At 47.9% G+C, this 23,873-nt stretch overlaps 1 protein-coding gene across 2 annotated transcripts in view; it reads right to left on the bottom strand.

Annotated features, from left to right (window-relative positions):
* Rbms2 (RNA binding motif single stranded interacting protein 2) overlaps window positions 1-22,731 on the bottom strand; it is a 31,635-nt gene extending 8,904 nt beyond the window's left edge. For both annotated transcript variants that reach the window (XM_051176079.1, XM_051176080.1), the window contains exons 1-5: window positions 22,586-22,731; window positions 7,869-8,035; window positions 3,894-3,952; window positions 2,813-2,904; window positions 74-231 (exon numbers count right to left, since the gene is read on the bottom strand). In XM_051176079.1, coding sequence (XP_051032036.1) covers window positions 74-231; window positions 2,813-2,904; window positions 3,894-3,952; window positions 7,869-8,035; window positions 22,586-22,651 — 542 coding nt within the window. In that variant the 5' untranslated portion in view covers window positions 22,652-22,731. The remainder of the gene's footprint in view (window positions 1-73; window positions 232-2,812; window positions 2,905-3,893; window positions 3,953-7,868; window positions 8,036-22,585) is intronic.
* Between the last annotated feature and the right edge of the window lie 1,142 nt (window positions 22,732-23,873).

The following is a 23,873-nucleotide window of genomic DNA, read 5'->3' as shown; positions in this document are numbered from 1 at the left end:
TGCCTGTGCATGTGCGCACGTGTGTGTTGTTCCCTAAGTCATTTCTCTTTAGCCACCCTTGTCCTCCTCTTACCTTGCAAAGCCGACCCCTCTGCTGGTCCCACTAGAGTCTCGCAGGATCCGGGTAGAGATAACCTGACCAAACGGCTTCAGCATCCCCTCCAGCTCTTGCTCATCCATTGACAGTGGCAGGTTTGAGATGTATAAGTTTGTAGGATCTTGCTCCTGTTGCTATGAACATCAAAAGTAGAAACTGAGGTTCGTATCTTTATCTCCATCCCATCCTCAGCCCTCATGCAGAGGAGGCAGAGGCAGGCGGATCTCTGTGAGTTCGAGGACAGCCTGGTCTACAGAGCAAGTCCCAGGGCAGACAAGGCTTATACAGCCTCAAACAAAAATAACGTTTGAGAAAAGGAACATTAAGGGGGTTCCAAACAAAGAGGATCTTAGTTGTTTGTAATATCCAATCCTATTATCATGTGCCATATATCTAGTCCAGGAAGAAAAAAATTACAGTATTTACTACACCTACTATTCAAAACTCCTCTTGTCCAGCAGCCTGGCCCTGAGGATAAATTCCCTGAGACAGCCTTGTCAATTCCATAGTTCTGAATTATTTCTCTCAGGTTCTTCCACCACAGCAGGCTTGTCTAGGTGGGAATACCTAGTCACCTGTGGGTGGATGGGAAGCAGGAAGAGGGAGGAGGAGACTGAGTAGGGGCCAGGTGTACTACTGCTCAGTGGTTTACCTTGAGCCCTAAAAGGTCGAGTCTCATGGGAGCCTGAGGCTAAGTGAGAGGCTGCCTGAGTCAGCGTGGGAGTGAGGCCAGGAATGGGGCGGGCCCTAGCGTGCCCCAGGGCTGGTTTTTTGGTTTATTTGTGTTTGTGTGAATTGATGTTTTTGCCTGCATGTCTTTCTGTCTGTCTGTCTGAGGGTTTTGGATCCTGTGGTTACCGACAGCTGTAAACCACCATATGTGAGAATTGAACTGGGGTCCTCTGGGAAAACAGCCAGCGTCCTAACCAATGGGCTACTCCTCACGGCTGTTTTTTTTTTTTTTTTTTTTTTTCTCTTATCTTTTTTTTCCTCCGTGTAATTGTGCACGTGTGGCTGCTTCTTTGAGATGGGGGTCTTACTATGTAGTCCTGGCTGGCTTGGAAGTTGCTATGTAGCTAGGGATGAACTTGAATCCTTGACCCTTCTATCTCCTCCCCCCCCCCCCCCAGCTCTGTAATCAGGCATGGTCCACACCACACTTGGCTCCAGAGCTGTTTGCAAGACTGGAAGTCGTTCCCTTCCCTCAATGGTTCTCAACAATCGTAACCCCGCTTTCAACACCTGTTTCCTTCCTTCATTTTTCTCTAAAATATAGTTTTACTTTACATCTACAGGTATTTTGCCTGCATGTGTGTCCATACACCATGTGTGTGCAGTGTTCATGGAGGCCAGAAGAAGGCACTGGCTCCCCTGGAACTGGGGTTAGGATGGTTTCTCCCTCCTCTCCCCTTTTGTTGTTTGGAGACAGGGATTCTCTGTGGTGTTGGAGGCTGTCCTGGAACTCGCTCTATAGACCAGGCTGGTCCAGGACTCAGAGATCCTCCTGCCTCCCGAGTGCTGGGACTAAAGGTGTGCGCCATCGCCCGGCTGGACTTAGGTTGGTTGTAAGGTACCAGGTGGTGCTGGGAGCTGGACCGAGGTCCTCTGTAAAAACAGCTAGTGCTCCTCTCTCCAGCCCTTACCCACTCCCTCCCTCCCTACCTCCTTCTTCTGAGTCTTGTTCTCACTCTGCCCTAGGCTGTCCCGGAACCCTCAGCAACCCCCTCCTTTGTCTCCCACATGCTGGGATTAGAGGCCTCCCATCACTCCCCAGCTTCAGTTCCCCTTTAACCATTAGCGCAAAGAATGGCTGCCTTGGGACTGCAGAGGTGCCCCAGTGGTTAGCACTGGCTGCTCTTCAGAGGATCTGGGTTCGATTCCCTGCACCCACACTGGGACACACAATCCACTGTAAGTCTAGTTCCAGGAATGGCCGCCCTTATCAACTTCTTTATAGTATTTGAGATGCCTCAGCAAGGCACAGGGACTGTCCGTCCGTCCCCGTGTGTCCCCCCCCCCCCATCCAAGGGAAGCCAGAAAGGTGACTGGCTTCCTAGGGATTGGCATTAAAAAAGAAAATGAGCATATGAAATTCTAAGCTCCAGGGAGCTGTAAGAAAGAGGCTCCGCTCTCCTCCGGCTTGCTCGAGCTTCCCCCGTCCCTCCCCCAGCCCCTCCCGCCCCTCCCCCACCCCTCCCGCCCCTCCCCCACCCCTCCTCCAGCCCCCTCCCTGCCCAGTGGGAGCAGTGGCAGGGCCCTGTACAACACTCTTCGAGAATGCTGCAAAAACTATAACCATCTGTCCTAGCTAGACAAGTGCGGCCGGGGATGGAGAGAGGGAGGCCTGGTCCTCCTGTGGGCCACACCGAGAATCTTCTCCAGCGGTTCCTTCCCGTAGACCCTGGCTCAGCCTGGCTGTGTCCAGACGCTACCACAAAGATGGCTGTGCGGTGAAGCGCACATTCTGGTTTTAGAGAGGACCTGAGTCTAGTTACTGTCACCCACACCAGGTGGCTCCGAGCTGCACACGCGTGCGTGCATGCACGCACAGGCACACGCTCATGCACCCACGCATGCGCGCACAGGCACACGCTCATGCACCCACGCATGCGCCTTAGACGAGCCTTGCTCCTCACTTTCATTTTTCTAAGTCCTGGGAGGCCCCAAACTGGTGCGTGCTTCGGTGCTGGAAAATGAGCCACGGGGCGGCCTTACCTTTGCCATCTGTGCCTGCACACCGCTGGCTTTCAGTGCGGCTACAGCCTTCTGTGCCGCCGATGGGCTGTCGAAGTCCACGAAGCCATAGCCTGGAAGGGAACAGCGTCAGGGGAGGTGGGAGAGAGGTAGGCCCAGGCTTTTCAGGAGACAGAGAAAGAGCTCTGGCCCGTGAGAATCATATAGCAGCGGGGAGAAAGGGAAATTAGAGGTCTCAGGCCATTGTCGCCGGGCGGTGGTGGCACAGGCCTTTAATCCCAGCACTCGGGAGGCAGAGGCAGGCGGATCTCTGTGAGTTCGAGACCAGCCTGGTCTACAGAGTGAGTTGCAGGACAGCCTCCAACACCACAGAGAAACCATGTCTCGAAAAATAAATAAATAAATAAATAAAGGGTTTTCAGTCGATTGCCCAAGCGATCCCTCACCCAGAGGTCAGGCCCACTCTGGCTAAGAGTGTCAAGGGAAATGAAGCTGTCGTGGTGTTCTGCCTTTTCTGCCTCTCTCCTTCATTAAAAAACTGGACTTCAAACCCTTCAAACCAAAGGAATTAAACCCTAGACCTCACACACTCATAAAGGACCCCTTCTCCAGACAGCCCCGGAAATGCTGGGCAGGGAGAGTGTACCAGAACAATCCGGTACCAGGCGGAAGCTGCCCTTCCCTACTCTTCCCACCATGCTTACACCCCTCCGTAGCGATTCAGCACTGGAAAAGAGCATCCACTGGGCCGTCCTGACTACAAGTAGAAACACACACTACTCGTGCATCCCCTCCCATGCACGGAGACTTGTGGTCCAGAGTGAGCTCTAGCCACCCAAGGGAGCCAGCTCCATGCGGACATCTTGCTGTCAGTCCCTAACAGCATCTTCAGCTCTGGCTCTCTGGTCACCAAGGAGCCAAAATACGAATTGGTCTTTAGGACTCCAATCCTCCCAGTTCCTCCCTGCCTCCCCCCCCCCCAACCCCTCACCTCCCCCCCCACACACACACACACCCGCCCAGATTGCCACAGGAGGCAGAAACAAAGCACAGGCTGGGCCTCCCGCTCTCACCAGGGAAAGACAGGGTGCTATTTTGTCACCTTTGCATTTGTTTGTGGTCTTGTCCAGGATGGCCTTGGTGGAGACAATCTTGCCATATCTAAAGGAAAGGAACATGCAAAGTGATGATCTGGGGGCAGGATTTAAGAAAAGGACGAAGAGCCTGGCATGGCGGCGCACACCTTTAATCCCAGCACTCGGGAGGCAGAGGGAGGCAGATCCCTGTGAGTTAGAGACCAGCCTGGTCTACAGAGTGAGTTCCAGGACAGCCAGGGCTACACAGAGAAACCCCGTATCGAAAAACAAACAAACAAACAAAACAACGACAAAAGGACAGGACAAAGAAATCACTTAAAATGCCATTTGTGCAGAAAATGGTAGCACACAGGCTTTCAATCCCAGCACTCAAGGAGGCAGGCGGATCCCTCTGAGTTAGAGGCCAGCTTGGTCTACAGAGTTGAGTTCCGGGCCAACCAGACCTACATAGCTTTGTCTCAAAGAAAAAAAGCAAACCAGTTGTGTTAGTGTTCAACTCTGTGACAAAATACCTGGCAAAAAGAAAAGATTTCTTTTGGCTCAGGGTTTCAGTCCATCATGGCAGGGGAAACATGAACGCCCACCCCACTCCCACCCTCAGTGAGTTTCTTCTCTGCGGCCGGAGGTCTGAACCACCGCTGCCTGGCCAGCGTCTAGATTCTACTTTTCTTTTAGACACACACCATTCATCCTATTAAAATAATATAATAAGTCAGGTGGTGGTGGCACACGCCTTTAATCCCAGCACTTGGGAAGCAGAGACAGGTGGGTCTCTGTGAATTCTAGGCCAGTCTAGTCTACAAATCAACTTTCAGGACAGCCAAGACCTTGACACAGAGAAACTCTGTCTTGAACCCCCCACACCCAGGAAAAACAATAAAACAGTCGTTGAAAAGACTGCTCAGTGGTTGAGAGCACTGGCTGCTCTTCTGGAGGACCTGGGTTTGATTCCCAGCGTCTAAATAGCAGCTCATGACTGTCTGTGACCCCAGTTCCAAGGGGTCCAACACTTCTGGCCTCTGAGGGCACCAGGCGTGTACGTGGTACATGGACATGTATGCAGGTAAAACATCCATATGCATAAAAAATAAAATTAAAAACAATTTTAAAAATAAAAAGCATTTGTCCTCTGAGCCCCTACTCCCAACACTCAACTGACCCCTTATACACAGACCAGCTTGGTCCAAACCGCTCTGCTACGTTTTAGCCATGCGTGATCTTGGACAAGTCCTCTGACCGTCCATGCCTCGGCCTCCCCACAGCAATCTTATCCCAACACATCTGAGTGCCGGCACAGTGACTCCCTGACCTTCAGCTGCCTCCATGAACGAGTTAAATCTATCTGTGACATATTTTCCCTGTATATTTTATGAGCTCCATGTTTTGCAGCTTTTTGGAAATCCTTGTTGGCAGCAGGAGCCTGCACAGCTCCCAGAGCTTGAGTCATGCGGTAGGTGCAGCTCTTGGGTTACATGGGAAGCATCCGCTAGGAAAAGCCACTCCATTCTATTCTGGTAGTGTGAAAATCTCAGCCACAGAAGAGCAGCCACGAACGAACAAAGTCAAAGAACGAGGGCTGCACAGAACTAAATTTGAGATTAATACTCCAAACAAGCTCTAAAACAACAACAAAAAAAAACCTACCCTCTTCTTCCCAAATATGTAATTACTGACTGGGTTGTTCCCGCCCGGCTTCCCCTCCTTCCCTCACCCCCACTTTGTCAGGGAACCTTCTGGAACCTGAAGAACTAAGCCAGGGGATGCTTGAGAGGTTGGGGAAAGGATTTGTTAAAAGGAGTTGGGGCCAGAGCTCCTAGGGTCTTTTGGAGCTCCGTACTTGGATTCCAGCCCAAGTTTAAGACAAGAAGAGGGAGTAGACGTGATTGTTGGCCAGAGGACACTCTAGCTGCTATCCCCATCAAGGCCCCAGGGTGGAGCCTGCTGGGGCTACAGCCTAAGACTTTGAGCTCAGAATTTCCACCGCAGCTGGTAACAGCCGGGCGGGCGGGCGGGCGGGCGGCTGCTTCCTCCTCCTCCTCCACAGAAGGAGCCCCTTCCAGAGAACCAGGAGTTCCAGTGCTGGCCACACCTCTCCTTCCGGCCCAACAGAGTTTGGGATCCAGCGACCCAGGAAGAGATCACTGGGACAAAGGCAGGAAGTCCTTCTGAGCATGAGAAACACCCTCCTCAGAGAGGCTCCCTGCTCCCCTCCATCGGGCTCCACCCAGCCTGTCCCTTCTCTGGTGCACTACACTCCTCCCATTCTGTTTGACTGGTTTTTGGTTTTGTTTTTTAAGACCAGGCTGGCCTTGAACTCACAGAGATCTGCCTGCCTCTGCCTCCGGAGCACTGGCTGGGATTAAAGGCGTGTGCCACCATGACCTGGCTGTTTGACTGATTTTTAAAAAGATTTCATTATTTTCAAGTGTGTGTGTGTGTGTGTGTGTGTGTGTGTGTGTGTGTGTGTGTTGCTTGGCGTGGAACCAAACTCTGTTTTTTATGTTTGTAACCACTGAACCATCTTTTTTTTTTTTTTTTTTGAGATAGGGTCTCATTCTGTAGTCCTGGCAGACCTGACACAGGTTCTTCTATTCCATGGTCCCAGGTAGTGTGAGCACAGCATGAACCACTGTGTCTGTCTTTCACATGTTCCCAGACATGCCCGGCTTAACCCTACTCTTCCCATTCCTGTCTGGATTCCTAACTTACGTTCTACATGCTGACCCTGACTAGTTCCCAGAAGGGCAAATGAAAGCCTAAAACAAAAGGGAACCAAATCAAGTTTCTTAGACTAGAAGCCGCACCGAGGTAGAGCGCTTGCAGCTCCTAAGGCCTCAAGTTTGGGATGCAGCCGAGGACTTGACTGCATCTGAATGCGGAGATCACAGGCATTAGCTATTGTAGAATTAAGTAGGTGGGTACCCTGTGGCCCAGCAATACACCCAACATGAATATGTACACACACACACACACACACACACACACACACCAAGGTGTAGGTTTCCAGCATGCTGTCTGCATTCATAATAGCCATAAACTGGTAACGGTACACATATATTTGCAACAACAGAATGGGCAGGTCTATAAAGCAACAAGAATAGCCAGTATAAGGGGAGGGAGGGCTCCACATTTAAGAGCACAGGCTGCTCTTCCAGAGAACCAGGGTTCGATTCCCACCCAGTTCCATATCAAGTGGGTCCCACCCCCTTGTTACTCCAGTTCCAGGACATCCGATGCCCTCTGGCTTTAGGGGCACCTGGATGTGGTGTATATATACTCACAAAAACGCATACCTACATATAAATAAAAATATAGCCAGGCATGGTGTGCATGCCTTTAATTCTAGAACTTGAGAGGAAGACACAGGAGTATAAGGAGTTCAAGGCCAGGCTAGACAATATGATAATCTGTTTAAAAAAAGAAAGAAAGAAAGAAAAACACTCATCTTAGAGATTAAGTGAATTATTTCAAAGTATGTCATGGTAAGTGTGAATTGTCAACTTGATAGGGTCTGGAATCACCTGGAACACAGGCACCTGGCCAGCCCGCCTGAGGTCCTTACCCACTATGAGTAGTGCCATCCCCAGGCTGGGATCCAGGACTATGTAAGTGGAGAAAAGGGAGCTGAATGACACCAAGCGCCTGTTTTCCTTTGCTTGCTGACATGACCAGCTGCCTCCAGCTGGCCTTCTCTGGCAAGACAGACTGCACCTCAAGCTCCGAGACAAAATAACCTTTTCTCTCTTAAGTTGATTCTGTCTGAAGCCAGCCTAGGATCCATGAGACACTGCCTCAAAACAACAAAGCCAAAAAAAGAAAGAAAGAAAAAAAAATGCCACAAGGAAGAATTCTGAGATACGTTGTAACTATTAGGTAGAAATGTATCACTACTGCAGTTCAAGCTAAGAGCACGGGACAAGAAGCCAGTGACCACAATTCTGTGCTGCCCTGGAAAACGTCCTCCTGGGACCACAACTTACGGCTGACAGAGCTTGACAAGGTCCTGGTCGGTAGTGCCTGGCTGCAGTCCCCGGATATACAGGTTGGTCTTGCTCAGCTGGTCATGCCCGTTGCTCCCATTGCTACTATTAGGGGTACTGTTCCTTGGACTCGGTGGCGCCATCTGCTGAGACAGTGACACGTATGCCTGCAGGGAGACATGGGGGTCAGAGGGTCAGGAAGGTTGTACATTTATTTACATGTTGGAGACAAGGGCCATGAGGTGGGCCCTGCATGTAAAGCTGCTTACCACCAAACCTAATGGAGTTTGATATGCATGGGGGTAAAGAACAGACTCCTGAAAGTTGTCCTCTGACCCCCACATGGGCACATGTACACACACACACACACACACACACACACACACACACACACGTATGCACAAACACACAATAAATATATAAAATATAATATAAAAATTACAGCCAGGTGGTGGTGGTGGCGGCGGCGCGCCTTTAGTCACAGCACTCGGGAGGCAGAGGCAGGGGGATCTCGGAGTTTGAGGGCAGCCTGGTCTACAGAGGGAGTTCCAGGACAGCCAGGGCTACACAGAGAAACCCTGTCTCAAAAAACAAAGACAAACAAAAAAGCTGGATGTAATGTCACACATTTGGAGACGGAGTCAGGAGGATCTCCATGAGTTTGAAACCAGCCTGGTTAGCCTGACCAACAAAATGAACTCCTGGCCAGCCAAGCCTCCACAGTGAGACCCTGTCTCAAAAAAAAACAAACAATAAGAGAGAAGAAAATCGAGATACACCCTTAAGGAACACTCACCTGACTTCCCAAAGGGAACTACTTAGAAAGGCGGTGTAAACCAGTTATGATCACCTAATAAGTAAGAGGAAGCTAGGCTGTATGTGCCATGGAGTAGGTAACTAAAATATTTGTACTGGGAAAGGGAAAAGTAACAAAAAGCTTTGGTTTGCTCAATGCCCTACACTAAACTATTTCAATTCCAACACCGTTGGTGTCATTTTCTGTTTGAAGCAGGGTTCCAAGTGTCCCAGGGTACCCATAAACCCCTACTCCTGCTTTTAGTTCCTCCGTGCTGGAATTATGTATGTGTGCTACCACACCAGGCTGCAGTTCAAAACTCTGGTAGCCAGCCATTTGCCACCAACCCCGCTCTTGACCTGGGACCCTTCCTGTCATTGTTAACCAGCAGGACAAGAGAAAACCCTTCCCATGCATGAAGTCTCGCTTGGGAGACAGAAGTCTCGCATAGTAAACAGAGGGGCTGATGAAGATGTGAGAACTCAGCTAACAGGATGACTTTATTATATACATAAAGCTTAAACAGTCTCACAGATGCACCAGGTGACCCTGAGTCTATAATTGTAACACCCACCTGGCTTCTAATTCGTGCAGTGACAGGAATTGAACCCAGGCCTTGACTCTATATACCAAGTAAGGGCTAAACCTCAGTGTTTTTTACTTTTTATTTTGAAGCATGGGCAAAGTTGCCCAGGCAGGCCTTGCACTTTCAAAATTCAACTTGGTAAACCAGTGGGTTTTATTGGGAGAACTGGACACTGGAGTACACCCCACAACCTACAGGCAGCTCAACGGGTTGGGGAGTGTCTTTTCCAGATCAGTCGGTCTGAGCCTGTTCAGGGCATCTCTGCTTGTTTTCATGAGAGCATTTCTTCAAAGTCTTTACCATTTATCTAAGCCCATCTGAGCTATCTGTACAACCCAGGGTAACCCTGGACTCCTCCTGCGTCGGCCTCATCAGTTGAGTGCACAATAATGTCCGCCCGTAATATATTTGAAACCATTCCCACCAGGCGTTTACAAGTTAGAGCTCACTGCCTGGAAAAGTAGCAGAATGAAAAGCATGTACTACTGAGGATCCAAGCAAAATGGCAAAAGAGCGAGGAGGAATGAATAAACAGGTCAAGAGAGAAGTTACCTCACAAGGGCAAGCAGAAAGAGCGGTGAGCTTCAGGACAACACACACCACCCTGTGCCGTGTCAGCCTGAACAATGGTCACCCCGAAAAGTGAGGGAACGCCCCCACCACGTTGGCCTGTGGTCCAGCCCATGGGGGGTTTTCTTGATTTAATGATTTATTTGGGAGGATGCACAGCCCATTGTGGGTGCCGACTTCCCTTGGCAGGTGGCCCTGCAAAGCATAAGAAAGCTGGGTGGTGGGGGAACACGCCTTTAATCCCAGCACTTGGGAGGCAGAGGTGGGCGGATCTCTGTGAGTTCGAGGCCAGCCTGGTCTATAAGAGCCTCCAAAGCCACAGAGAAACCCTGTCTCCAGGGCAAGCACATTCCACAGCTGACCTGCATCCCAGCGCATCATTTCACACTCAGGGTGAGGCCTTCATTTCCCCAAAAGTATATATCTTTAACGTTAGCTAGCGTTTAACTAGCCAAGTGTAATTAATTATCACAGGCTGCAGCTCCTCCTTCCTTGGAGACCTCCCATTCCCAGGAGTTCTTATTTTCCTTAACAAATCTCTGAAAATCAAGCGAGCAAACAAGAAGCAGCCTGGGCTCAACCTGGGCTCAAAGAACAGAGCTACAGTTGTTGTTTTGCTCAGCTGTGAGCGATGAAGCAGGAACCAAAAAACTCAACAAACCCCTACTCTCCATGCCGAGAATGCTTCCCTCTGCTCTATTAACGACTTTAACGACTTACACTTGAACATCCCCAAACCATGAGACATAATTAGAAGAAAACCTGTGAAGTCAGAAACTAAAACAGAAAATCAAAAAGGAACTCAAAGGAAAAAGCACATAGGGGAAGAAAACAGTGACAAGTTTCAAGAGATAACAAAACTAATTCCATCTATGAAGCAAAAGCAAATTTCAACAAAGAAAGGAATGCACAGGGGCCGGCCGGAGAGACGGCTCAGGGGTTCAAAGCAGTGGCTGCTCTTCCAGAGGACCCAGGGTCAATTCCCAGCAAACACATGGACCTCACAGCTGTTCGTAACTCCAAGATCTGACACCCTGAAGTAGACATATATACAGGCAAAACAACAATGTGTGTGCGCGCGCTCACACACTCACACACACACACACCCGAATGTACAGCTTGCACCCGCCTGCAAAGCTGAGTCAGGAGTTATAGGGAATTCTAGACCAGTCAGAACTAGAGTGAGACCATGTTTCATAAAACAAAACCAGCCTGGCAGTGGTGGCATACCTTTACTCCCGGCACTCAGGAAGCAGAAGCAGACAGATGTCTGTGAGGCCAGCCTGGTCTAGAAAGCAAGTTCTACGACAGCAAGGGCTACACACAGAAACTCTGTCTGGAAAAGGCCAAACACCAAACAACAAGAAACCCAACCAAATAAAAATAAATAAACAAATAAAAACAAGAATTTATGGAAACAGTAACACCTGTTGAAAGAAAAATAATTTCAGATTTCAAAAATATGGATTCTAAGGCTAGAAGACAGAGTAAAGGAAACCTCCCAGAAAAACAAAAACAAAAAAACTTAAAGATTAAAAAAGAAGAAAAAAAAAAAGAAAAGCCAAAAAGATGAGATTAGAGAGATGAGCACTGGCTGCTCTTCCAGAGGTCCTGAGTTCAGGTCCCAGCACCCACATGGTAGGAAGACCTCAGGTGCAACTCTGCAGACAGCAGGTGCTCCTACTTTACCATGGATCTCCTACTTTGTTCAGAAGCAACAACAAGTATAGCCATGGAAAAGTCATGCCGCTCGTTCCCAGAACTAGACAGTAAGCCCCTATTGCCAGAGGGGTCTACCGCCATTGATGTCAAGGGCCGGGAAATCACACTGGAGGGTCCTGTGCAGGCTGCTGGGAAAGAATTGGCACCAACAATCTATCTTTTCCTTTTTTTTTCTTCCGGGGAGACAGGGTTTCTTTGAGTAGCCCTGGCTGTCCTCAAACTCAGCGATCTGCCTACCTCTGCCTCCCAAGTGCTGGGAGGCATGAACAATCTTACCGGGTCATGACCTCTGCACCTCTGCAACACTTTCAGTCAGGCAGGCAGTATGTGCCCATGGGTGCAGCAACAGCAGTCTGTTACAAAGTGACAAACCCCTTTCTTACTGGAATTCATGCTTGGTACAGTAAGCCAGTCAGAAGCCCAGTGCTGGGGAGCTCATGCCCTAGTGGGAAGCTACTGCTCTTGTTTTGCTCAGCGGGCCTGACAGACGATAGAATCGCTTCTGAATAACTATATCCAAACCCCTGGGTTGTCAGTGACTGCAGAGACCCACAACTACTCAAGTGAGGAGAATAAATGAATAGGACATCTATCCCCACACGCTTTTGGGGACATCATGGAAGGAGGAGTAAAAAGAACAGTAAAACCTGGACGGCATGGGTGTGTGTGTGTGTGTAAGAAGTAGTATAGAATACTAATTCCTGGGTGTGAATGCTGTTGTACTCTCGGGAGGTGAGAATTTTACCATTGAGTACCAATTGTATTTCCCATTGCACCTTTTTTGGGGGGGCTGTTGGTTTTTCAAGACAGGGTTTCTCTGTGTAGCTCTGGCTGCCCTCAAACTAACTTGCTCTGTAGACTAGGCTGGTCTTGAACTCAGAGATCCGCCTGGCTCTGCCTCCTGAGTGCTGGGATTAAAGCGTGCGCCACCACCCTGCACTGTTGCACTGTTTCTAAAACTAACTTCACATTTATTTCTTGTAAGTGCATGAGTGTTTCGAGTGAATGTATGTCTGTGTACTACATATGTGTCTAGTGCCTGGGGAGATCTGAAGTCATCTGGGACTGGAGTTATAGACAGCTGTCAATCACTTTGTAGATGCCAGGAATTGCATTCAGACCCTCTGCAAGAACTAATGCTCTCAACTGAGCCACCTCTGCCGTCACCTGACCCCACCGCACTTAAACTCCCAGTAGCTATGATTACCTAAATGGGAGCTATTCAAATTTGGACCCTATTAACATCTTTTCATGGAACTGATAGGAACCTTATACTTCCTGGGAGTTTATATGAAATTAATTGTTGATGGGGAGAGTCTTAAAGAGTTTCTACTGCTGTGAAGAGACACCATGACCATGACAATTCTTATAAATGAAAAACACTTAATTGGGGTGACTTACATTTTCAGAGGGTTAGCCCATTATCATCATGGTGTGACATGGTGTCCTACATCTTGCAGGCAAGAGGAAGTGAACTGATACACTGGGCTGTACCTTGAGCATATGAGACCTCAAAGCCTGCCTGCACAGTGACACACTTCCTCCAACAAGACTACACCTACCCCAACAAGGCCACACCTTCTCATAATGACATGGGGGGGGGGGGCAGTCATTTTCTTTCAAACCACCACGAGGAAGGAAAGACTTTTTCTTAAGTTTTATCATCACTGGTAAGGTGCCCTGCTCCTGTGAGTAACCCTAAGGGGATCCATTGGGGGTCTCTCTGTCTCTCACTACACACACACACACACACACACACACACACTCACACACACACTCACACGAGATCCTAGAGCAATGGAGGAAGTAGATGGGGGAGGGGCTGAGTGGTAATGGGAAGGAGGCAAGAGAGGGTAAGGGCTGTGAATAGGATCCAAATACACTATGAACCTATGTACATAAGGAAACCTGTTATTATATGTGATTAATATATGCTAACAAAAAGAACAAGACTGAGCGCGGTAGTCCATGCCCATGATCACAACAATCTGAGAGTTAGAGGCAGGAGGGGAGTCCCAGGTCATCCTCTGCTATAAGGTGAGTTCTAAGCTAGCCTAGAATACAAAATGAAACCTTGTTTCACACCATTGCTTCAGGGCCTAGAGAGATGGCCCAGGGGTTAAGAATGTTTGTTACTCTTTCAGGGGAGGAGACAGCTTCCAGCTGCTAAACTGCAGTAACTCCAGCTGTAGAGGATCCAATATACTTTTCTGGCCTCTGTGGGCGCACACATTAGGGCCAGGCACCGTGGTGCACGCCTTTAATGCCAGCACTTGGAAGGCAGGGGCAGGAGGCTCAATGACAACCTGGTCTACACACACACACACACGCACGCACGCACGCACGCACACACACAGTTATTTGATCTCAGAGATGTATAACCATAACCTCAATTTTAAAGCATTTCCATTAATCCCCCAAAGAGACCTGTAATTACCAATTACCTCCAAATTCCTTTCATCCCCTTCTGCCTCCCACTCCTAGACAACCCCTGATCGGCTTCCCATCCTGTGGGTTTGCCCATTCTGGGCATTTCATACAAATGGAATCATATCCATGTGATCTTTCTCAGTGCCTTTCTCCCATCAGCACACTGTTGATCCACCTATTTCAAGTACGGCAAGGACCACTACTTCATGCCACTGTGACCCTGGGGCAGGCGCTGTAGTTCATCGACCCGGTTGTCGTCTGATGGCGGTTAGGACGTTTCCACTTAGGAACTGTTATGAATAATACCGTTGTAAACATCTGTGTGCATGCTGTTGTGTGGACGGACGCTTTCCTTTCTCTTGGGTAGACATCTAGGAATGGAATCCCTGGGCCTGTAGTTAACCTTCAGTAACTGCCAAGTTTTCTAGAGCAACAGCATTTCACCTGCCTCCTGGCCACGTAGCAGGTTTCCAGTTGCTACACACGGCGTGTCATGCTTGAGCACCAGCACAGGAGTGCGGCTACACGATAAGCCTTCTCGGACACACAGCTGTGAGGGACTCACAGGAAGTGGACAGAGGGGAAAGGGACACCTGCCCGGCCAGGCAGACCAGCCAAATCCACACTGGCAACCAATGGGAGACAGATGCCTCAGCCAGACAATGCTCCATCACCTGTTGTTGGTGGGTTTTGAGGCAGGGTCTAATGTAGCTGAGGCTAGCTCTGACCTCTCTATGTAGCCAAGGCTGACATTAAATTCCTGACTTCCTCCATGCCTAGCAGGTGTTTATTTATTTGGAGACAGACATACAGTGTTCTTTTTTTTTTTTTTAAGTTTATGAAAAAAAAAGGGGGGGGTTTCAAAAGCTTGGCAGTGGTGGTGCACACCTTTAGCCCAAAGTTTTAATCTCAAAGGCAGAAATTCCAGGCCAGCATGGTTTACAGAGTGAGTTCCAGAACAGCCAGGGATCAGAGAAACCCCAACTTGAAAAGAAGAAAGAAAATAGGGTGGTGAAATGGCTAAAAGTCCTTGATGCCAAGCTTGACACCCGGAGTTTGATCTCAGAGACCACCATGGGAGAAAGAGAGAATGAACTTCCACATGTGTTCTGTGGCATGTGCTCCTGGTGCGTGCACGTGTGTGCGTGTGTGTGTGTGTGTGTGTGTGTAAAAGTAATTCTTAGAAAACAAAGGCTTTAATATCAAAGATTAACAAAAGATAGCATCCATCAAAATAGCTCAGTGGGTAAAGGTATTTGCCACCAAGTAACAACCTGAGTCTGATCCCTGGGCCACATACGATAAAAGAAAACGGATTCTTGCAAGCTGTCCTCTGTCGTCCGAATTTGTGTTATGGTATGCCCTCCCTTTACAAACAAACAAACACAATATTTTAAAAATTGAAAAGTGGGGATACAGAGATGGCTTAGAAGGTAAGAGCGCTTACTGCTCTTCCAGAGGACCCAAATTCGGTTCCCAGCGCCACACTGGGCAGCTCAAACCTCCTGCAACTCCAGCTCCGGGGGATCTGCTGCTCCCTTTTGGCCTCAGGAGGCATCCCCACATATATGTGACATTCATGCACATAACCCTAAATAAAAACAAGCCTTTAAAAATAAATCACCAACATGCTTAGTAATATAAAAGGGCCCCAAAAATGTCAGCTTTTAAAATGATTTTAGTCCAGTGTAAGGCTGCACCCCTTTAATCCCAGCACTTGGGAGATAGAGGTAGGTGGATCTCGGCGAATTAGAAGTTTGCCTGGTCTGCATAATGAGACCCTGCCTTAAAATAAAATAATAATTAAAAGGATAGAAAAATCTTGCTGGGCATGGTGACACACACCTTTAATCCCAGTCCTGGGGAAGCAGAGGCCGAGGGAGGATCTCTGTGAGTTTATAAAGTCAGCCTTGTCTACAGATGGAATTCCAGGACAGCCAGAGTTATAGGAGAAGAGAAGCGCTTGGACCCTGAGAGCCATCTCCACACAGCCTAAACTGGGACTAGTGCACACCTAAACCCCAGCACTGGAGGTGGGGGCAGGAAGATCAGAAGTTCAAGGCCAGCCTGGGCTACATGAGCTCCCTTCTCAACAAGACAAACACCAGAGGAGGCAGAGGAGGCGGTACTTCCCAGGAGAGTCACAAAGGCCACAGGGTCCCAAGGGGAGTTTTTTTTGTTTGTTTGTTTTTTGTTTTTTGTTTTTTTTAAGACTGTCTCTCTCTCTCTCTCTCCTAGTCTCCCTGGCTAGCCTGGAACTCACTATGCAGATGAACCCTCAGATCTACCTGCTCCTGCCTCCCAGTGCTGGATTAAAGGATGGATCCACCCCACCCCACCCCCACACCTCCACACCCCCACTCCACCCCACCCCCACCCCCACAACACAGGCATGCTTTGTGCAAACTGCCCGAGGGGCTCTGGGAGCAGCACCTGGCGCCTCAGCTGACCAGGTTTTCTAAAAGCTCACAGGTGAAAGACCAGGGTTGGGGTTAAGTCCGAGCGAGCGCCACCAGCCTGGCCCCAGAAGTTTAATGATTAGGAGTAAAATGAGAGAGTGAGGAGAAGAGCTCTGGCCACGAAAGAGAAGAGGTCCCAGTCCTCCACTACAAATGGTCATTTCTCATTCCAAAGGAAGACACTCGAGGAGGGAGTAGACAGCCAGGGGCTGTGACTGTGACCCTAGAACCCAGGAGAGAAGAATGATAGACCCTTCCCACAGCAGAACCAGCCCCAACCAAGGAAATCTGTGTGGCCTGAAATACATGCCGGGCAGGAAAGCAGCGTCGTGTGTTTTAGACACATCTGAAGTTGCCTGGACTGGCGTTGACCTAAGAACATAGCTGAACCCAGTCTTGCCTTTACCTCTCAAGTGCTGCAATGGTATGTATGCATGGCCATGCCCTGTGAGAAACATCTGTGATGGTGTTTTTATCTCAAGTCAAAAGCAATCCCATGGCATGCAGTGCGCACCTACAAGCTCGCTACCAGGAGATAAGGAAGGCTAGCCTGGGCTACAGAAAGACCCATCTCAAACATACATAAATGCAAACATATACACACATGCACACACACACCTACACATACATATACACCATGCACACATACATGCACACACACTTTCGAACATGCACCATACTCCTGAACACAAACACATATGTACAGACACATACACCATACACATACACTTACACACAAACTCTTGCACACATACATACACCACACTCCTGAACACATACATGAATATACGCACATTCACCATACACATACATTCACCAAACACAGTCTCTCTCTCTCACACACACACATACACACACACACACACAAATTTCACACACAGCTAGGAGATGGTACAGTCAGGCAATCTCTCGTGAGGATTGGGGTTTAGATCTCGAGAACCCCAGAACCCATGCAAATGCCACAAATCCCCTGTGGACACGGTGTCCCACCTAATTCCAAAGTTGAGAATGAGACGGACCTCTGCAGCAAGCGGGCTAGCCAGAGCAGCTGCAATGCTGAGCTCTACTGCAGTGCACAGACCTTGCCTCCATGGGTATGGTGAGGCCAGAGCCTTCTTACATGTGTACACACGCATCACATATATGTGAGCACACATACATCCACACATAAAACACACGGGGCAGGCAAACAAAACCAAAAGTAGTCTGTTTTCTTTTTGTTTTCTAGAGGAAACGGTTGTTGCTGTGAGGAGATAAATTATAGAACAAATGCCAAATGCCAAGGAGGTGACGTCAGGGAAGGCGGGGTCAGCCTTCCCAGGCACAGAATCCCTTTATTACCAAACATTTCCCTTCCTGCCTTACCTACTTCATCTCTGCAGAGACACCGCCTCCAAACATGAGGGCAGTTTTGAGACCTACAAGCTAATCATTCTTCCTTTCCATGTTTTAACCTCACCCAAGACCATGAGCTTTTTTTTTTCATGTATCACGCTGAATTATTTATATATTTACTTACAGCCTCCTCCCCTCCCCCACCCCTAAGACAGTCTTCTCGGGGTCAGCTGGAATTTGCCCTGTGAACAGGCTGACCTCGAACTCCATGCAGTCGTTCTGATTCTGTTTCCAGAGAGCTGGGACTCCAGGCAAATGCCATGTGCCAACATGCTTGCTCCCCTTTTTTAACCATTTTAATTCCAATGGACAGAGAGTTAATACTACATCCCAAGAAACACTACCTTTATTAGCTGGTTTTAAATTTTTATTTATTTGTTTGTGGTTCTGAGGAGTGAATGCAGAACCTTGAGTAAACTAAGCAAGTGTTCTACCAAAAAGTTACCACTCCATCACTTAAAAAAAAAAAAAAAAGGCTTTTAGGGACTAGAGAGATGGATGGCTCAGTGGTTAAGAGCTCATGCAGGGATTCAAGTTCAGCTCCCAGCGCCAACATCAGATGGTTCATAACTGCTTGTACATCTCTGCCCCTAAGGGATCTGGAACCCCTGTGTGAGTGTGTGTGAGTGTGTGTGTGAGTGAGTATGTGTGTGTGTGTGAGAGAGAGTATGTGTGAGTGTGTGCATGCGTGTGTGTGCATGTGTGTATGAGTGTGAATGTGTGAGAGTGTGTGCATGTGTGAGAGTGTGTGCATGTGTGAGTGTGTGTGTGAGCATGCGTGTGAGTGTGTGTGTGAATGCAGGTGCCCCAAAGGCCAGAAGCACAATCTAACTCTGATCTTCTGCAACAGCAATATACATACTCTTAACCCCAGAGACATCCATCACTGCCCTCTACTCTGTTTCTTTTAGACAAGGCCTCAGGAAACCAAGACTGTCTTGTCTCAGTCTCCTGAACAACTGGGATTACAAGTATGCATCAGTACACTCTCTTTATATTTGACTACACTAGTATAGTTATGACAAACAAATTAATTAAAAATAAAGACTGGCAGGTAACTGGGGAGGGGGGTAAAAGTGCTTACTGTGCAAATATTAGGACCAGAGTTCAAATCCCCAGCACTAGAGGCTGGAGTTATAGCTCAGTGGTTAAGAACACTGGCTGCTAATGCAGAGGATCCAGGTCAGTTCCCAGAACCCAAATGACAACTTAAAACTATATTCTGGGAGCCAGGAGGTGGTGGCGCATGCCTTTAGTTCCAGTACTCAGAGGCAGAGGCAGGCGGATCTCTGTGAGTTCGAGGCCAGCCTGGTCTATAAGAGCTAGTTCCAGGACAGCCTCCAAAGCTACAGAGAAACCCTGTCTCGAAAAAAAGAGTCTGGAAGAACAAGTACACCAAAGTATTGTCAGGCATTTTCCTCCAGAGTGGGGCTGCAGTAAGATTTACAGGACATGAAGAAGCGACAGGACTTTATTTTATAAATCTCTTTAATTTTTAAAAGGGCACGCTTTATGTTTAGTACTAAAAGTTAACAAAAGATTTTTAAATTCCTCCCTCCCTCTTCGTCTCCCTCACTGTTATTCTGAGACAGGGTTTCTCTATATAATCCTGGCTGCCCAGGCTAGGCTTGAACTCAGATCTGTATGCCTCTGCTGGGATTAAAAGTGTGCCTTACTGGGCAAGGTTTCTTGTTTCTCTGAGACAAGTTCTCTCTATGTAGACCAGGCTGGCCTCAAATTTATAGAAGGCTACCTTGACCATCCAAAGAGCTTTAAAATTTTTTGTTGTTGTTTTTTGTTTTCAAGACAGGGTTTGTCTGTGTAGCTTTGGAGCCTGTCCTAGCACTTGCTCTGTAGACCAAACTGGCTTTGAAATCAAGAGATCCACCTGCCTCTGCCTACCAAGTGTTGGGATTAAAGGTGTGCACCACCACCACCACCACCACCACCACCACCACCACCACCCGGCTGAGCTTTAAACTTTTTAACTTTATGTTTAAAAAAAAAAAAAAAAGTGCATAAACTGGATTGGAGACATAGCTCAGTAATTAAAAGCTCTGGCTGTTCTTACAAAGAAGCCAGGTTGGGTTCCCAGCATCCACATGGTAGCTCACGGTGCTTTCGGAACCCTTTCTGGGCCCCAAAGCTACCAGATACACATGTGGTATGCAGACATACCTGCACGAAAAACATACACATGCGTTAAAAAAATGCACACACTGCTTTGCATGGCAGTCCTTGCCTGTAATCCTAGGGGACTGTAGTGGGGAGGGTAGCTTGGTTTACACCGCTACAGAATAAAGTTTTAAGCCAACCAAGGTTACATAGTAAAAACAGAAAACATCCAAAAAAAAAAAAAAAAGCACACGTGAGAAAATACAAACTATCAACCTCATCTGTCCACAGCAAGATGAAGAGCAACACAGCCCCAAATTAACAAATATATGTATATGTGTATATGTATGTATGTATGTATATGAGAAATCAGTCGTGTGCCCAATCAGCCACAATATGCAAATATAACTTCCTCAGATGCTTCAGAACATTGACTTGCAAAATTTCAAAGACTTCTTTCTTCACCTAACACTATTTATTTTGTGCATGTAGAGGACAGCCTGTGGGAGTCCCCTACCATGTGGGCTCTGGGGATGGGACTTGACCTCTGCAGGCTGAGTCATCTTGACAGACTCCCCCCCCCCAAGATTTTTTTGTTTGTTTTTTGAAACAGGGTTTCTCTGTAGTTTTGGAGCCTGTCCTGGAACTCACTTTGTAGACCAGGCTGGCCTTGAACTCAGAGATCTGCCTGTCTCCGCCATCCAAGTACTCAGATTAAAGGCGTGTGCCACCACTGCCTGGCTCCCCTAAAGTCTTTCACAATTACTCCTTTTTCATTATGATCATTAGTGTATGTCTAGTACATGTGTGTGTGAGTTTGTACATATGCCGTAGTCTGTGTGTGGAGATCTGATGAGAAATTTCTGGAACGGGTGATCCTATCCTCCTATCATTGGATGCGATGTGGGGCTGGAAATCAGCTCATCAGGTTTGTATGGCAATGGCTTTTACCCACAGAGCCATCTCTCCAGCCCTCAAAGACTTCTTGACCAGTATTAGTGACAATGCAGATGTCCCCCCCATGTCCACCCAGACCTTATAACTAGGTAAGAGGCTACATCCAAGCCCCAACTCTCCTACACTTAGAAACTAAACATCAGGCTGTTTGCTTAGTTTCCAAGTTCCTTTCTAGCACGTTCAAGGCCGTAAGTTCCATCCATCACCTCCCCCCAAACAAAAACCAGAATCTAAATCTTAAAACCCCTCTCATAATCCAAAGGGAATGGAGAGCTGAGACAAGACAGTTGAGATATATTCAAATAAACCCTAAGACAGAAAGTACGTTTGTTTATTTTAGGGGGTACCCTGAAAAACTTGGATGGAAAAAGAATCAGAAACAGGGTGGGCAGCGCACGCCTTTAATCCCAGGACTCGGGAGGCAGAGGCAGGGGGGTCTCTGTGAGTTCCAGACCAGTCTGGGGTACAGAATGAGTTCTACACCAACCTGGGGTAAAGGAGGAGGCCACATCTCAAAACCCCAAAAACTTACAAACAAAAAAAAAAAAAAAGAGAGAAAGAAGGAAACTTTTATATAGTACTATATAGATATGAGGAGACTAAAGACAGATGGATTATTCCCCTTTCAAACACACACACACACACAAACACACACACACACATATATATACACACACAAATGAATTATATGATAGACCATCAGTCTATACATTATACATATTGATACATGACATAAAATAAAAAATGTTTAGAACTTTCTTTCTTTTTTTTTTTCCCCTTGTTTTTTGAGACAAGTAAGACCCACTAGGGTACTGCCCAGATAAGACCCTCGTGTTTGAGTCTCCGAAAAGGTCTCTTGAGGTCTTTTCCTACCTGCCTCCAACATTCCACCAGGTAAGCTAAACATGGATCTCTAAAGAACTACAATGCTCCGAGTGGGTAAAAAGTCTTCCTGCTAAAGTTCCTCTCCAGCATTGCATGCCACAAAACACCAAGAAACTGCCAAGGATATTCTCTGGCAAACATGGGCAAGATTGCCCATCTCTCACCAGGCTGTCTGTTCGTTCACTCAACCATAGCTTAACTTCTCAGGCAACCATGGGTTAATCATAAGGATCCTGGCTAAGTCTGGCTGTCTGCAGGCTTCCAAGCAACCGCTCAGGAGGCGAGACCCAAAGAATCACAGAGCTCTCTTCCTTAATCCCAAGGCATGTTATCTCCCCAAATTCCTCTGCCAGGATGGGTGGGGTGGGGTAGGGTCTCTAGTCCAGAAGCACGAACACTCAATTCTCAGGCTACCTGTGAGTTCAGCTATCTGGTTTGAGTAGGAAGGGCAGTGGGATGGAGGTAAGGGTAGACGAAATTAACCAAAATGATAAAATAATCTGGAGGGGAGTGAAGCCTAGGGACGCCCTGTCTGGGATGACACAGTTAGTCAAACTAACTTCATTTCACAAGATACAAACTTGCAAAGTCGGTTGTTTTTAGCCCCCCAGCCTTCTCCAGCCTCACAAACCCTGGCTCTACATTCCTGGAACTCCAGAACCAGGTGCAAAAAGGCAAAGAGGGAGGCGCTGGGAGGGGAGAGAGGGATCCAGTTCCCCTCTTAAAGGAGAACGCTAAGCCAAGGGCACTCCCGGATCCCTAGGAGAGGAAGTAGCTGGAGTCTCCAAAAGCCGGTTCCTACCTTCCTGTTGTTCTTGTTATACCCAAAAGTCGAAATCCCAGGCCTGGAAGTCACTGATAGCAGCATTTTTTCCTTACTTTTAGGGAGCTGAGCGAGAGAAAGAAGAGAGTGAAGGAAAGGGAGGGAGGGAAGAGGGAGGAAGGAGGGGAAAAGGAGAGGGAAGAGAGAGGAAGGGAGGGAAAGAGGGAGGGAAAGGGAGAAGGGAGGGGGAGGAGAAAGAGGAGAAAAGGAGCGAGCGAGCGAGAGGAGAGAGAGAGGGGGGAGAGAGAGTGAGTGAGTGGAGGGGAAGAATGAGCTGGGACTGCCTCACGTCACTGACAGAAGTTAACTGAGAGTCAGGACAAACCAGTTCCACTGGGTCCTAATGCCCAGAATGTTGTATTTGGGTTTCTTTTACATAGGGTTAGAAAGAAGAGTTAGTTCTTTCTTGGGTCTAACCCTTTTCAAACGGATCACCACTCCTCCATGAACAAGTTCCGATTATCACAAAAAGACAACTTTCCTGTCGTCCATGAAAAGACAGAGGCTTTTTGTTGTTGTTGTTTTGATTTGGAACTTTCTTTCCCGAATCTCAAGCTTGGCCTGCAAGTTGCTTAGTGGTAAAAGTTGCCAAGCCTAAGTTAGGTCCTCAGATCTACAAGGTAGAAAGAGGGGACCAACTACCCCAAACTGTTCTCTGAGCCCCCCCCCCAAGCATCCAGTGTGGCATGCCCACACATGCACATGCAAAATAAGCCACACACAACAGTTTTAAGATTTCAGTCTCCTGAAAAGCATGCAAAGAGAACTATACTGAGATGCTGTGTGAGACCAGTTTAAGTTCAAACTACTTTGTATTTAGGGTGATTTTAAGGGATTAGGATCACGCCTTTAATCCCAGCACTTGGGAAGCAGAGGCAGGAGGCTCTCTGAGTTGGAGGCCAGCTTGGTCTACAGAGCAAATTCCAGGACAACCTCCAAAGCAATACAGAGAAACCCTATCTCGAAAAACCAACAGTTTTTCTCTCAGTCCAGAAAATGGATCCTAATAAATAAATAATGACGCTGATGGAAAAGAAAGATCATGTCCCGGGAATGGGGATGGTGATGTATTGTGTAAAAGCTGTAACTGCAGCACTCGGAAGGTCACCAGAGTGGTGGTGAGGACAGCCTGCGGTGATCAGGCAGGAGGGCCAAAGTACAGGACAGCCTATGCTACACTATTTTCCTTGGATGATCGTTCAACAGTAAAGGTGCCCAAAGATCTGGATTCAATTTCTGGGACCCACGTGGTAAGGAGAGAACCCAC

The sequence above is a fragment of the Phodopus roborovskii genome, unplaced genomic scaffold (genome assembly GCF_943737965.1).
Source record: "Phodopus roborovskii unplaced genomic scaffold, PHOROB, whole genome shotgun sequence".
In the NCBI taxonomy this organism is placed as follows: Eukaryota; Metazoa; Chordata; class Mammalia; order Rodentia; family Cricetidae; genus Phodopus; species Phodopus roborovskii.
Note: the sequence above shows the minus strand (reverse complement) of the source record. Positions and strands in the feature narration are given on the sequence as shown.